Genomic DNA, 15,998 nt, shown 5'->3' on the forward strand with positions numbered 1-15,998 from the left:
ACGAAGCCTACGTCACGTCATGGGATGCGCAGGCCTGAATACCTGTCCAGGAGATGTTGCATATAAACCGTTTCATTGGGCGAGGAAGATAGGGCACGCGGATAGCCTTTCCTCCTCTCTGGCTTGGGCGACCCGGCGCGGCGCTGCTTGAAAGTATTGCTGTCGCTTGCTGCGGAACGATTTCGGAATGATTTAGATCTTACTTTGCGAAATTTACGCCATGGCCGTTGATATAAGGTCGTCAGGGAAGCGTTTCGGTGCATGGGTAACTACAGTAGGTGGAAATATCTCTTGGGGGCGCAAAAATGGGACGCGTTGTATCAGTCGCGGTGTAAGCACATTATCAGTCGCGGTGTGTGCATGTGTTGTGAACCATTTTGCTCATATCGGTTTTAATTCAACAAAGCAAACCGGTTTCTCTGTATTAGCAGCATGAAGTGGTAAATCTGCTCACTATCGAATCGCTTGGCGTAGGGAGTAAAACATAAAGCATAAGAGCGCATGCTCGTGCACGGCCAACCTAAGGCAACCACGAAACATCTAAGCGGCAGGCGCTATCATATATTTGTGATGCACCGGCATCGTTCTCGCGCATTTCACGTCTAGTAGGCTTCAAATTACAATATGTCTACGCTAGCCTTCCTGCATGAGGCCGATGGCGCTGCTCAACACAGCGATCACTGCGGTTGGTGACCCAGCACGATACATATGTAAGCTGTGCGCTTCGGCATTGCCTTCTTGGCCTGCATACAGCCATAATATATGAGAGGGATCGCATAAAAAGAATGCGATGCCTATTTTTGAGGACAATATTTACGTAATATGTGTGGGTGCGTCGTAGAGAACGGAACGAACGTAACCAAAAAAAAAACATTCGGTTATCATCATCTTTCTCGAAAAAGCAAGAGGAAACAGGCTAACGCCGCAATAGGACCTCGCATAGCCACGCCGCATAACGTTTATAAATATATAAACGCTGATGCCGTATGCTTGGACCATGCGGTATATAGAACAAATATGTCTGTAATCCAGCACCTACTACTGCTTAGGACGCTCGCGCAGTTCGTAAACAGTCCATTTGCTGGACAAGCTTAATTCAGACTGTAAGCTATGCTGCTATTACTTGCCAAAACTATTTTATTCAGGGACGTAAACCTGATCCATCAAACCAAGTAGTCACGCAATGTAACCTGCAGCGAACAGTTTGAACGCTTGTCAAAGTATAACATCACAGCTCCTATCGTAGCAGAGCGGTATCCACACTGTTACGATCGTCGCGTATGTTTCATGGCTCCTAAATTGCAGCTTAGAAATAGAGGCTAATACTGCAATAAAGTCAGATTAATGATTGGAACATTCAGAAATATACAATTGATCTCCGAGGCTGATTGTAGGCTCAAAGATGCGCGCACACATCGCGCTGCATGTTCCGTCCACCACAACGCCAGCAGAAATTTATGCGTTGATGCCTTAAACCACTTCAGCACGTCTCACAGAACCGTTTACCACGTAGAATACGCGCGTCATGCTAAACAGACCGCGCGACCGCGAAAACAAACGCCAGAACCTGCCGCCGAGCGTATACCTGCCATGCAAAAGACCGCTTTCACCCAAGCCAGTATGGCGCTGCTCATAGGCGGCGCCACTGCGTTCACAATATGGCGGCGCCTACGAAAAAACGATCTATACCCAGTGGCATGTTGCCAGTGACCCAAGTTGTCATGAAAATGGTTGACTAAAAAGCGGCGCATACCCAGTGGCAACCATGCGACCTTAATTCGCATGAAAGAGGGTAGTTACAAATAAATATACCAGAAACTAGGCGAAGTTCCCAGAGAATGGGGATCGCGTTATTATAGTTTTCAAGTACCTGTGCGGCCTCACCGGAGCCCTTGAACGGATGGGCGTGGAGGCAGCATTTGCTAGCTACGAAATATACTCAGTACATATGTCAAAGTGCTTTGAAGCTCGTCAGCTCCGTTGACTCTTCAAGGGATTGACAGCCAATTCTTAAAGTACCCGATTTTTTTTTGTTCAACGGAAAGTTTGTTGGTCTGAGTGCCCACTAATAGAGAGACAACTCGGAAAACGCCGTGGAGCTATTATCCGAATTTTAGACCTCCAGTGAGGACGTAGTCATGCTCACGAAACATGTTGGAGACTGTCACACGTGAGCGCGATCGCGACTATACGCCGTCGTTGGTAGGAAGCAGACTACAAGTGCGGGTTTAGCTCTAAGAAAGTACTATTTTTCTTATCAAGCCGATGTTCCAGCGGTTCATGTTTTATGAAGCGTTGATATATGTTTACAATAACAGCTGATGTTCGAATCCACGCCCCAGCGATGGCTCCCTCCATGTAATAGAAACAGATCGTGAAGGCCATGCTATTGCTGGCGGCATTCACCAGGCTTTCTTTTTGCCCAAGCCAAGCGCTGGGAAATGCCACTAGTGCTATTATTTCACTGCTGTCTCTGACTCATGGCACAATTCACCGATATTACTTTGTACCTCACAGTGAGCACAGAATTCGGTGTACTAACTCGCAAACTCGCACGCGTACAGCTACCCTCATGTGCACCTCAATGCATTGAATAGTTCTGCCAGCTCTATCGCTCCACTCGTTACCACGAAGGCAATTTCGGTTGTTAGCGTGAGCATTTGCTCATGTCCATCCGTGAAAAAAAATTATCATAATCGGCAATGCCTCATACCACTTTAAGCAAAGAAAAATGGAATGGCTTATACCCCTTGTACTGCAGAGGCTACACGCACTCAGCGAAGACAACACTCCATACATTCATTGGAATTGCGCATGCGACGTACAGAACGGCGTACGTTTCAATAAAGAACAAGCTCGAAAGAAGCATCTGTCATCATCAGCAATGGCTCATACCCCCTAAGCAAGCAAAGACATCGACGACGTTTAAGCTTCGCCTTTAAGAGTGGAACACCATAGTATTCACAGATCCCTCACTGCTTCTCGCGCTCCCCTGCAAGTGCAGCTTAAGTAATCGTAATGTTTACCAGGAAGCGCTGGCGGCAGACGCTATGCACGAAGACGGGCTTTCTGGTGGAAACGCGGCCTCTTGCATAGGCCAATCCCGGAGGTAGGGTACAGCTGCGCAAAAAAAAAACAAATTTTTTAGGCTTCTGTTATTGTTTCCTATTTTTAATATTTAAGTCTGAGAACCTTTAACGTAGAAGGCATGCGCTGTCGGTGTATTGTTTGATGAGATTTGTTTGTGGGCTGTGGTAACATAACCCACAGATACCACATGTCTTATAAGAAGGTGTGCCATATGGATACACCTAAATATATACGACAGTTTTCGCTTATGGGCAATTCCGCCGACATCGACAGTGCATTTTCTGCGACACGGGGCCTTAACGCTATCGCATTAAAATGCAATGACTTATACCCCCATAGGAATGGCTCATATCGCCCGTAAGCTAGCAAAATGGGGAATGGCTCATACCCCCTTAAGGAAGAGGCTACAAGCGCTAAGCAAAGTGAAGTAAACAGTGCATACATTTATTCAAATCACACATACAAGACACAGAACAGCACACGTTTTAATAAAGAACAAGCTCGACACAACCATTGGAACCATCAATGAAGCATAGCCCAACCCCGTCAGCAGTTTTCGTGATGGTTTTGCATAAGCTTCGCTGCACATCAACTTTTACAGAGCCCGGAAGGTGAGTCCCTTTGTTTTCTTTTCGCAATGCTCATAAAATTTAGCGCTAAAGCTTAGTAATATACGAACTCCAATTTTAAGCAGTAGGTATGCTGTACCTAATAACAGCCCACTTACGTGCACTAATATGATATACCAGATCTGAAGTGCCAAGCCTTCACAGCCAGGCCGCGCTACTTAGTGATTTTTGAGACTTTCTTCACCAAATTAAAATTAGAATTCGTAGTTACGTCTCAAACAGCGTGCTGAATTGTATCGTTATAAATTATGATCATTTGATTTCTATCAACTTCTCACAACACAGTCTCGCCAGTTGCTAGCCCCTATTGAGCGAACTATTGAGCTAACTCTTGCAACTGGACCAAATACAGTGAAAGCTCGTTAATTCGAACTTCAATAATTCGAATTTATGGATAATTCGAACTGTACGATTTGGTCCGGCCAAGCTCCATAGAAATCTATGTATAAAAAAGTCCGTTAATTCGAACGCGAGAAGGTTCCCTCACGGATAATTCGAACTACGCTCGCCTGGCACACGGCCAGAGAAACGCGCCTACTGCCTACACACAAGGCTGTATTGCCTCCGAAACGGTGAGAACGGCGAGAGAAGGCAAAATCGAACAAAAATCTAAACGACGCGGGGTCAGCCAGAAGGCAGCGGTGGCTGCCGCCTCTCCGTTCTACGTAACCTCGGAGACTTCTTGCCCGTTGCGAATCTCGGAGGCTTTGCAAATCTTGTACAGCTGCTAATGTTGTGCGGAGATGGCACGGCAAGGTCAAAAACACAGCGAATCAAGTACGTCGCAGCTGCGCTTGCAATCAAGAACCAACGAATCAGGGCCTTCGCCACCTTCACATGTTCAGCGTCTTTGTCTCGGCAGTCTTCATCAGTTGTGCACCTCTCTTTTCAGCTTAGGAGGTATCGGCCGTCGCGATTCATTGGGATGGTGTTAAGCCTCGGCTAACGTTCGTTTCGGTAGACATCGTTGGTGTGGCACAGTCGCACCCAGAGCTTCGACTTGAAGATGGAGTGTGCCCGCGGCACACGCCATCACTTTCTGACACGCCAAATTTCTGACATGCCCTACTGCTTCCAAATCGCAGTGTACTGTTGCCCTCCTTCACTTTCGTTAGTTCGAACTTTCGTTAATTCGAACTGAAGCGGCTTCCCCTTGCGGTTCGAATTAACGAGCTTTTACTGTATAACAGAAGAACTTCAGCATTCCTTGTTGTCAAAGTTCATTGGAAGTGTAGGTATGACTCCACCGTTGTTCATCAGTATGAAGCAGAGTAATGAAAGAAAGAAAAACGTGACTCTCGTTTCCGCAGCTGCTCGCCCAGAGGGTAACGGGGGTGCTGATAAATATTTAACCCTACCAGGAAAACAGTTATGAGCCATTCCACTCTGTGAAGGGGGATTACCAGCGACGCTGTTTAGCACACGACACAGAGGTCACACACATTTTGAACAAAGGTACGAACTCATTTAACGTGATTTTTATGTGCATTCGGGCTGACCACGGGACCGCCACCCCGAAGAGCCGGAGAAATCTGGACACGCGTGATGTTTCGACGGGACCGCCACCAAGGGAGAGTGGAAGGAAAGTAAATACGCAAGCGCTTAGAACGCCGACAAAAGGAGGGCGGTGCGAACGTAGACATGGCCAACGCGGTACAAAGTGTGGTATGTGTTCTTATCAGCTAAATATCTGATAGGGCTCCTATTTGGACTGAAGACATTAAACTTATGTTTGGAAACTGGCAGAGCTCTTGAATCCTGCTTCACCTCCTCTGCGGGTCACTTCGGTATTGCAGATATTCGGGATCGCCCCATGGATGTTGCACAGGCAGACGGAAAATGCATGGAATCCTAGCCATATGCAGCTTTGCTGCAAAAGATTTAAGAAGGTAGCCGTGAATGTATTTCCCAGTTCGCCTATATCCAAGGGTACAAAGATCAGCTACCTGTGTTTTCATCTCATTTTTCTTTTCACGTCCTGTTGGAAATAAAGAAGAATGTGCGCCGAGCCGGAGCAGCCTGCAAGATATTTAGAGTACACTGGTCCCGGTTTCATACACCACAGGTTGTCTTTGTACAAACATTGAGTAACCCTTTAAATGTACGTATTTGGAAGGTGCCACCTATTTGTGAACGGCGAAAGACTCCACAGATAATCTATGATGAAATCTACCCTAATAATGCAAAATTTCCCTTTCAAACTATATTAAATGGGCTATGGCAAAATGCTTTATTGAGTATAGGTATACATACAGTCATCGCAACACACGCTGTGGGAAAAGACACTTCTGCCAGGTTTATTGTCGCAGAGCGTTAAGCCATACTAATATGGCGTACTCGTGACAAGCCTGACATCAGCATACTCTCGGTCCCGAGCCCATCTCTCCTTTCCTCTTTTTCGATGCGCCGCGCGAGCACAATTTCCAACATACTCTGCGGCCAACAATGTCACTTGCACAGTTCCAAAGGACAAAGATGTTTAACTGGTCTCGTGAGCTCTATATTGTCTGTCACTCGGACTTTGCATGCTCTGACGTACCCATCGCTCCCCTTAAGATTTTAACAACTTTATATAATTTCGCAAACGTAATGGGTACTTTGTTATCTCTAATAATGACAAGGTCCTTATTCTTTAAACAGTTGTCGAGATTATGTGACCTGCTGTGCGCGCTTCTGAGTGCCAAGATGTATTCTTTATACCAGCGCTGCCAAAAGACGTTTAGTTTTCGTTGTCTACATCTCCCGGCGCGCAGTGTCTGTGCAACCTCCCGAGTTCTCGTTAACTTGCGCCTGTGGAAGGGCAGTGACACATCTACCAGACAAAAAGTGCGAAGCAGTTAGTACTTCCGCTTCGGTAGCATCATCAGAAATGTATGTGAGTGGTCTAGAATTTTTTACTGCCTCGACCTCAGTTACTAAAGTTTAGAGCTGTTCGAAGCTGAAGAATCCTTTTCCTAGTGTTTTCCTGGGGCAGTTCTTAACTATTCGAATCATTCTTTCCTACAATGCTCCCCACCATGAAGCACGCTCAGCAATGAACTTCCATGTGATCTTACTAGATTCACAAAAGTTCTGTACCTGGACATCACGTAGAAGTCCATATGTCAGTTTAAGTTCGCGACTGGCTGCCTTAAATGTTAAAGCATTGTCAGAATAAATTACACATAGCAAACCATGGCGCGAAATAAATCTACAAAAGGCCAATAAAAAGGAATTCGCAGTAATGTTCACAGTAATTTGAGCAGCTCGCACTACAGCACAGGTAAATACTGCAGCGAATGTTTTCACAAAGCCGTTTCCCTTCACAAACACTAGACAAGCGAAGTCGACCACCTTGATTTGAAATGGATGAGACCTCGATACTCTGTCGATTGGAAGCGGGGCTGTAGAAGCTGAAGCCGCTTTAAGACGAAACCTCGCAGAGACCTCGCACTGGCATAGCACCTTTTTAACGCACTGGCGACCGCGCACTATCCAAAACTTCTCACGCAACTCAGTAAGTGTAACACCGACACCACTGTGAAGAAGGAGTCGATGTTCGCTGTCCACGATGAGGGGCGTACAGCAATGGTCTGCGGGTAGGAGTACAGTACATTTTACGTTGTCAGAAGCAGCTACGTTGTCAAGGTGAGTCTTGATCCTGATAATACCCTTGGCATCCATGAACGGGTGAAGGTCTCGTATGGTCGACGTCTTGTCGAGAGCTTTTTGCGTTGTTGGTGCAGTAATCTCATTTCCAAAGCTTTGTGCTGGTAAAATCCTCAGCCACGTATCTTCGCTTTCTGAAATCTCCTGAGCGGAAAGTGGACCTTCTCCCCTAGTATTAGAAGGTGCTTGGTAATTGTGAATGAACCTGTTCACCCAAGTCGTGATCCTAAGGAACGTCTTCCAGCGACTATATTTGGAGACATCTAGTATAGGTTCAGGAGTCCTACTCAGGGCCATCAGAACCATTGCTTCTGCTGGTTTTCGTTCGTCGAGTAACGCTTAAGGCGAGTTTTCGTACGTCTCTTCGTGTTTTTGCCACGTCTGTTGTGGCGTATTATACATGTTTTCTCGTGATGTATGGACTTCCTTGACCTTCTGCGCATGGCCATCCTTCTCGTACTGTCTGACTGCTTTGTCATACGCTTCCAAGGCTTGATCGTTAGCCTAAAGCCTTCGAACTAACGAATACAGTCGTGAAAGAGCAACTTTGTGATTGTCTGTCATATCAGGTCCAGTCGATTTGCGTGGCAGCAATACTTCATAGCGACTATCTTGAAATTTGGTGGTTTCACTAAACTTCGTCCAAACATCTTCTTGTTTGAACGATGGCGTATCCACCATACCAATCGTTTCCATTTCCCAGAATCGTTGCCACGCGAAGGAAAGCTCTTCCTTCTCATATGCTTCTACGCGTAAAACAGATATCTGACTGCTCGTTTGCCGACTAACTTTCCTTTGAATGCCAAGGGCGCTTGAATATTCCATCTGATATTCGTGTTGACCGCTACCAGAAATCGGTTTTCGGTGTCCCATTCCACTTCACATGAATTCGACATGAGTTTCCACATCTGCTCAGAACCAGTCAAAACCCTTAGGCTGCGTACACACTTGGTGTCGGAGCAGGCGGAGGCGGAAAAAACTTGACAAAATCCGCCCGCCTAGGCGGAGAAACGGGCGGAAAACCAGGCGGCGAAAAAATCGGTCTCGGACCGATTTTTTCGCCCAGGCGAAGCGGAAAGACGTTCCGCTTTACCGGAAGCTGCAATCGCATGTAAACATCCGGTCGTAAAATTTAGCATTTTCCATAGCTCATTGTCTATATTTAGAAAAAGCAACTAGCCAAAGCTATCGAAACTATGCCTCGTTTATCTTCCATGGTAGACGAAAGTTAAAAACGACATGCGCAGTTGCGCGAAATGGTAGCTTTTAGTAACTGATGAGTCAATGAATGAACGTATGTCTTGAAATAGTGTGATGAACAATGCCACCACGCGGACAAATGTACGCAAACTAGATAGATGTGCGAGAAAGCGGAAGTGGTTTCCGCTGCAGTGGCGAAACAAATGTGAACGTTTTGTACATGCGCGAAAATATTATCCGGTCGCTTCGGCTTTTCCGTCCGCTTGCGGTTCGCCAAGTGTGAACGTAGCCTTACTCCTGGTTCAGCTGTTACGCGAGGGAAAACAACTGCGTTTGCTAGTAGCTTGCCCTCCGCGACGATGGCGCGGAACAACTGGTTATCTGGCAGAACTTCGATCATGTCTTCGCAGATGAAAGGTACGACGATTGCTTCTATCTGTGCTGATACATTCTTGTACTGGCTCCGAAGTGTAATGCTGACTACCTTAGCCCGCTGAGCATGCTGTGACCAAGCTCGTCCGAACGAGCTAATCACCAGATCTATATCCCATATGGGAGATCATTTGAGCTTCTTACTGACATCTTCCTGCAGAATTGTTCTGTGACTGCCATTGTCCAAAACACTGCCGACATAACTGCATTGGGCCGCAGTCGTCAATCAAACAAGGGACGTCTGTAGGAGAATCTCCGTAGCGAGTCGAGGCTGTGTACCGTTCGTTGAAACGCGCATGGCAACATCCGGCGTCTTTTATGGTGCTGAAGAAGGCGATCTTTCGTTAACGCCAGCGTTGCACATCGTGGATGCATGACGACGCTTGCATGCGGTACGCTGGAGCCTGCGACGACAGTCACGCGCAAGGTGTACTTGAAGCATCGACCATGTTTCCTGATCATGCTGCCTTTGTCTTCCAGGTTAACGTCACTGGTACATCGTTCGGTCCTGTGGTGTTTGGCTGAACAAAAGAAGCATGGTTCTGTTAATACTTCTGCCATGTTGTGAAGAACCCTTGCAGCAGGAGTCGACTACGTATTGAAGCTCGGACTGTGTTTAGGACGTGTTTCGTTCAGCCTTGGTGTTCTAGTCTGAACGCACGTCTCTCTACATTTGACTTCTAGTTGGAAGGAATTTCAGGAAACGGCTCTAACTCCTGTTCCGGTCAGTGCTCACTATTGCTTGAGCCTACCGATGGCACAGTGGACTCGATGCTCTCGCGCATGTAACACTCTACTACCATATCTTGAGGTATAGCTTTCAGAAGTATTTCACCTAGCATCGAAGCGTAAGATGGAGCGCTCACCCCAAGGTTTGAGAGTTCTAGTCAGTTTAGATGAAGGTCGTCGAGCAACTTCCGCAAGGCTGTAACGCTCTTCGAAGATGCCACCGACCCGAGCATTCGTAGGTTTACCAAAAGCTTCTGCTCGATCAACTTGCGGTTGCCGTAGCGCTGCTTCAATATTCCAAGTGCGTCATTGTAGCTTGATTCCGTCACTTTGATACCGGCGACCGCTTGAGCAGCAGCTCCGTCAAGTAGCGAAATCAGGTAATGCAAGCGGTCCGTGTCGGACAGCCGCGGGTTCTCGTGAACAGAATGAAGCAATATATCCCAGAACAGGAGACGTCGGTTGATCGTTCCGTTGAAACGTACAAGTTCTAACTTCAGTAACCTAGCGCCAAACTCACGCTAGGAACGCGTCGTGTTCGTAGAGGAAGCAGACGCTTGGTCCCCGTCAGATGCGGCCGGTGGCTGAGTTGTCGGAGGGGAGGAGGAAACCTTGAGTATGTCGATATTCTGCACGAGCATGGTCAAAGCGCTAGTAGCAGCGTCTTCATATTCCATGACTGAATCATAATCTACTGTGGCTTTCTCGTCGGTCATGAACGGTTCCAACTCAGCGTTGAGTACGGATAACTCCGACTTCATCGCCTTTAACCGGCTATGCAGGACACGAGTAGCGAAATCAGGTAATGCAATAGGTTTACAATAGGCAGCGAGGCACTGGAAGTCGTAAGGGAATACATCTACTTAGGGCAGTTAGTGACGGCGGATCCGGATCATGAGAAGGAAATAATTAGAAGAATAAGAATGGGCTGGGGAGCATTTGGCTGGCATTCTCAGATCATGAACAGCAGGTTGCCATTATCCCTCAAGAGAAAGGTATATAATAGCTGTGTCTTGCCAGTACTCACCTACGGGGCAGAAACCTGGAGGCTTACGAAAAGGGTTCTACTCAAATTGAAGACGACGCAACGAGCTATGGAAAGAAGAATGATCGGTGTAACGTTAAGGGATAAGAAAAGAGCAGATTGGGTGAGGCAACAAACGCGGGTAAATGACATCTTAGTTGAAATAAAGAAAAAGAAATGGGCATGGGCAGGACATGTAATGAGGAGGGAAGATAACCGATGGTCATTAAGGGTTACGGACTCGATCCCAAGGGAAGGGAAGCGTAGCAGGGGGCGGCAGAAAGTTAGGTGGGCGGATGAGATTAAGAAGTTTGCAGGCACGGCATGGCCACAATTAGTACATGACCGGGGTTGTTGGAGAAGTATGGGAGAGGCCTTTGCCCTGCAGTGGGCGTAACCAGGCTGATGATGATGATGATGCAGGACACGAAGGGCAGAAAGGTCAAACTGTCCGGATTGAATGATCTGCTTCACCTCGGTAATGATCCTCGCGCTCTGCGCTCGGCGAGAAGTCGGCTTGTTCTTGATGCGGTCCATGACGGTCTGGCTGCAGAGGTCACGGCCATACGAAGCCGCAAGTTGCAGTGGCGCTGGCTGGCTTCCTGGGTTTCGGAACCAAATACGATGTGGGAAAGGACTTCTGCCAGGTTTATTGTCGCAGAGCGCGAAGCCGTCTTAACATAGCGTACTCAAGGTGACAAGCCTCACATCAGCATACTCCCGCTCCCGAGTCCATCCCTCTTCCTCTTCGATGCGCAGCGCGAGCACGATTTCCAACAGACGCCTTGCAGTGTGGTGAAAAATCTGCGATTGGCATTTTCGCTCCTGCTCTAGACTGGTCATTCTTACGCAGGATTCCATACTTATCCGTATTTCAAGCTGAATTTCTAGCTGTAGCCACGCCTGTCCTGTGTCTTTCCTTCTTTGTCCCTTGTATGCGCTGTTACATGATGCATTCCAATATCAACCACCAACTAGCCCGCCTATCCCTATTAAGTAGCATTAGCCTTATGTAAGCTAAATTCATCGATATTGACGGTGGTGATAACGCATTCTGTATCTTTGTGTACATCGCTCACAAGAAATAGTGGTGCTAGTCTTTTACTTACACTTAATTTTCTAGTGCCTCACCGCATGAATTTAATTAGATTACTTTGGGTGCCTGGTCATAGGGGATTATACATGAACGAGATGGCTGACAGTCTCGCGAGAGTGGCCCTCAATGGCACTGTACTATCATTACTTTCGGCATCAGCTTACCAAACTTCTACTAGATGCAGGAGATAGGCAATTGCTGTAGAGTTTTTGAGTCCAGAGACAGCAATTTTTTCAGAATATCGAGATCTCCTATTCCCTCGGCACAAAAACAACTTTCACACCAGAAAAAATGAAGCAATTTTTACCCGGTTACGCTGTCGAACACCGTTTTGAAACTTTTATCGGCACAGAGCTGGTCTGGCACCCTTCCCTCTGTGCCCATTCTGTGCAGTAGATGAAACCATCGATCATTTTTTTTTCTTATTCTGCCACCGTTTTTCTGCTTTAAGAAAACAACGTCTTAGAACCGCTGTAATGCAGTGATTTGGGCTTATTGGTATGACATCGAGAGGCTTATAGCGCGTGAAAACACAAGGAAGAAAGGAAGTGACGCACACAGGCACTAACACGAATCTTAAGTTTGAGCAAAAGACTCAAACATGTACAACTGATGATGAGATATATAACCGATATGATGGTGACCACTCGAGGTGTGCTCCATCATACAGAGACTGCTCCGTCGTGGGAAGAGCCCGAGGACGATTAACTCGCGAAGTTATCGAAGCAGAAATGATTGATAGACTCGGGGATAAATGTGTTTCGAAATCCTCAATTGCCCTTTCTCGCGAAGAGTTAGCTTACCTGCGTAATGGCGTTTAAGGGATTTTTGCAAACAACGCATGTATGATGATGTATGCGAAAAGTTGTATATATGTGCGGGTCCTTTACTCAAAATAAAGGTTGTTGCTAGCGCCTGTGTATGTCTCGTGTTTCCTTTAGTCTTTGTCTTTTAACGCTCTAAGCCTGACGGTCGTAGAACCAACGTTCACGCAACGTGGTTTAAATTTCTCCGTTTTAAATATCCTTTCTCTAGGAGCCTCCTCTCTTGGAAACTACCAAATGGATGTCTGCTCAGCCGTGGAGTAATTCAGTTTTTTCAAGACGTTTTCCTTAATTTCTTCAAACATTATTTTTATCCGTTTACACATGTCACTTTTGGTATGACCCAGTGGCCATAAAGCAGGAACACCTTTATTCACAAAGGGCATCCATTTTACAGGCTGGTGTGACGTCACACATTAGATAGTATCTAAGCAGTTTGCACGCACCACATATTATCATATTTCCTTCCATCTAACATTTATTTCTTTATTTTGCAAAGTCCTCGTGCCTGCAACGGTCCCGTGGCTTGCAAGCGCGCGTGCTGCACCGTAGTGGTTGCCTTTTCGCTGGCGGTGTAGCTAACCGTGCCTCCGTCTGTGACATCGGCGTTAATGGCGTAGATGCCGTTGACGGTGTCGGGTAGTCTGTGCTGACAGGTGGGATAGGCTGTTGAGCTTGCTGAACTGGATGCGTTGGAGCTGCGTTTGCTGCGGCTGATGGCGTACTCTCTGCCGCAATGTCGCTATTGCTGCGTCACCTGATTTCCGAGTCCCGACTCCGGTTCCAGCCTTGCTACCGGGTCAGCATGAAGTGACCGCAAGTGGTCGGCGAGCGTAAACCAGAGTTGTTCGCGCACTTTTACAACATACGTCACAGCACTCACAACCTGGTGCACAACACCTTCCTCCCTCGAGGCACATTCACCGCACCCAGTTTTCATAAACAGTTGATCACTGTGGTATTGTGTCTGCCCCTGCGAGATATCCGTGTTATCATTCAATTATGTTCCGGTGTAGTCTAGCTAGATGGCGCACCCCCCTTCGGTCATGTGACGAGCTTGGACCAATCACGAGGCGCCTTCTGGCGTGTGGAGTCTTCGTGTAATAAACGGCCGCTAGCCGGCTGAGTCCTTTGTCCGGTTTCATCAGGAGTAGTTGGCTCCGCGTCTCCCTCTCTGCGTTGGGCGCTCGCCGCGCGCTCGTCGGACGCCGGGCCCCCGCTTGCCTGCCGCTGCCGACAGAACATCTTATGGCGACGAGGATGGGACTCCCGCTGCGGTTCCGACCGAAGCCCCGGGAAACCAACGAGCTTCATAAGTGAAGCGTCCCTTCCTGTGTCTGCACGGCATGCAAACGCCGCCGACGCACTTGGAGTCGTGAGGCTTCCGAGCCTAGGCCTTCTCGACCCCTTTGTTCTTCCTTGCCCAATTCCTGCTGCGAGCTCTGGCTTGTCTTCTGCACTGTCTCCTGCACGCAACCTGGCCTGGCTTCCTTCACGGTGAACCTTCCCGTTTTTCTTGAATTGCCCGGGCCACCGTCAATTCCATGGTTTAGATGGAAAAAAATGTTTAAGGCCCACCTTGAAGCGGCCGGCGGTGGCGACTGGACGGACGCGCAACGAGCGTCCGCGCTCGTCAGCGCTCTCGGGCGTGAGGGACAACGAAAGTACTTTGTAGACGAGGAGCAGGAAGCGGCAAGGCAGTTGACCGGCGCAGCGACAGCGTCAGTCGATACGGTGCCGCCAGCGTCAGAGCTCCAGAAACTCTTGCAGCGGCTTGACCGGCTGTTCGCCGCGTCAACAAATGTTCTGGCGGAGAGGCACGAATTCACCAGTCGAAGGCTGCTTGAGGGAGGATTCCGGGAATTCGTGACCGCTCTGAAGGAGAAGTCAGTACAGTGCGATTTCGGCACGACGTACAATGAACGCGTCCGAGACCAAATAATACATGGAGTAGCGAACGCCAGCGTTCGCGAAAAGTTATTAGCTCATGGCAGAAACCTTTCCCTGCACAAGGCGAAACAAATCGGACGCTCTTTAGAGGCCCTGCATCGAGCGAACCGCGCGTTCGACTCCGAAAAAATACAAAGGATTGGACATCTCAACTTGGCGTTGCGTCGGCGAGCCAAGATGGCCGACGTAGTCCGGGAGGCCGCCAAGATGGCCGACTTCTTCCGAGAAGCCCCCAAGATGCCCGACTTAGTCCGGGAGGCCGCCAAGATGGCTGAACTCTTCCGAGTAGCCGCCAAGATGGTGGACATTTCGCGCGTGGCTCCTCCGCGAACCGTGGTGCATGCGATTGGTGTGGCAGCAGGAACATTGTCGCGTCTTACAGGAATTGTCCAGCAAGAAATCGGCGATGCAACGCCTGCCACACGCTGGGCCATTTCGCTTCAGTGTGCCGAAAGACCCGAACAACTTTGCAACATGTCTCTTCCGCAGAGACGCTGTCTTCGTCAACTTCCGCAGGGCAGCCGTCCGCGTCTGTCTTGACGGTAAGCGCTTTTGAAACTAAAAAAGATTTGGAAGTTCCGGTTGTAGTTAGCGGCATCCTCATGCGACTGCTGGTGGATACGGGAGCATCTGTGTAATTGATGACGGCCGAAGATTTTAGAAAGCACTTTGGCCGACAGCACAGGCTGTCACAAACAACAGTGGACTTGAGAAATCTCTCCAAGCAACGCATCGACATTCAATGCCTGTTTCAAGCCACTGTCCAGTTCTTCCAAAGGTCATGCTCCGTCACGTTCCACGTAACGACTACAGGAACATCACTACTGGGTTTAGACGCCATCCAACGCTTGGGAATACAGATCGACAGTACGTCGCTGACATGTCATCTAGCATCGTTTCTTTCAGTACCGAGCCTCACAGGTGTGCCTCCAGGTTTGGATCACCTGTTCAGTGGCGAGTTGGGTCTCGTCAACAACTTTGTGCACCGAATTCATCGGCAGCAAGGTGTGAAACCAGTATCTTCAAAGTTGCGCCGACTACCCCTGGCTCTCCGTGACCTGGTCACAAATGAACTGCGACGTCTTGAGGACTGCGACGTCATCGAGCGCGTCGAGGCTTCTGAGTGGGTGTCTCCACTCGTGGTGGTGCGCAAGAAGGATGGAACCATGCGGCTCTGTGTAGACCTATGGAAACAGGACAGTTTTGTGCCTCAAGTTCAAGAAAGGGCCTCGCAGAAACAGCGGCAAACTAAACAGTACGTAGACAAACGTAGAAGTGCTCAGGCAACTCGTATCAAGGTGGGAGACATCGTCAAAATAAGATTTAACAAAAAAGGATTTTTCAAGTACAGTAAACCTCGTACAGTTAAGGCCCAG

The 15,998-nt window shown here is 48.1% G+C and overlaps 1 protein-coding gene and 1 pseudogene across 2 annotated transcripts in view; one reads left to right on the plus strand and one right to left on the minus strand.

Moving 5' to 3' along the window:
* The window catches only part of LOC135904298 (pancreatic alpha-amylase-like), a 155,750-nt gene that overhangs the window by 90,430 nt on the left and 49,322 nt on the right, over nt 1-15,998 (minus strand). Inside the window, exon 2 of one of the 2 annotated variants that reach the window (XM_070533596.1) lies at nt 3,027-3,120. The exons of the other annotated variant lie outside the window; for it this stretch is intronic. Coding sequence (XP_070389697.1) covers nt 3,027-3,094 — 68 coding nt within the window. The 5' untranslated portion in view covers nt 3,095-3,120. The remainder of the gene's footprint in view (nt 1-3,026; nt 3,121-15,998) is intronic. 2 annotated transcript variants of the gene reach the window in all.
* LOC135904331 (U2 spliceosomal RNA) lies at nt 5,361-5,539 on the plus strand (annotated as a pseudogene).

Source organism: Dermacentor albipictus, chromosome 2, assembly GCF_038994185.2.
Source record: "Dermacentor albipictus isolate Rhodes 1998 colony chromosome 2, USDA_Dalb.pri_finalv2, whole genome shotgun sequence".
Classification (NCBI taxonomy): Eukaryota; Metazoa; Arthropoda; class Arachnida; order Ixodida; family Ixodidae; genus Dermacentor; species Dermacentor albipictus.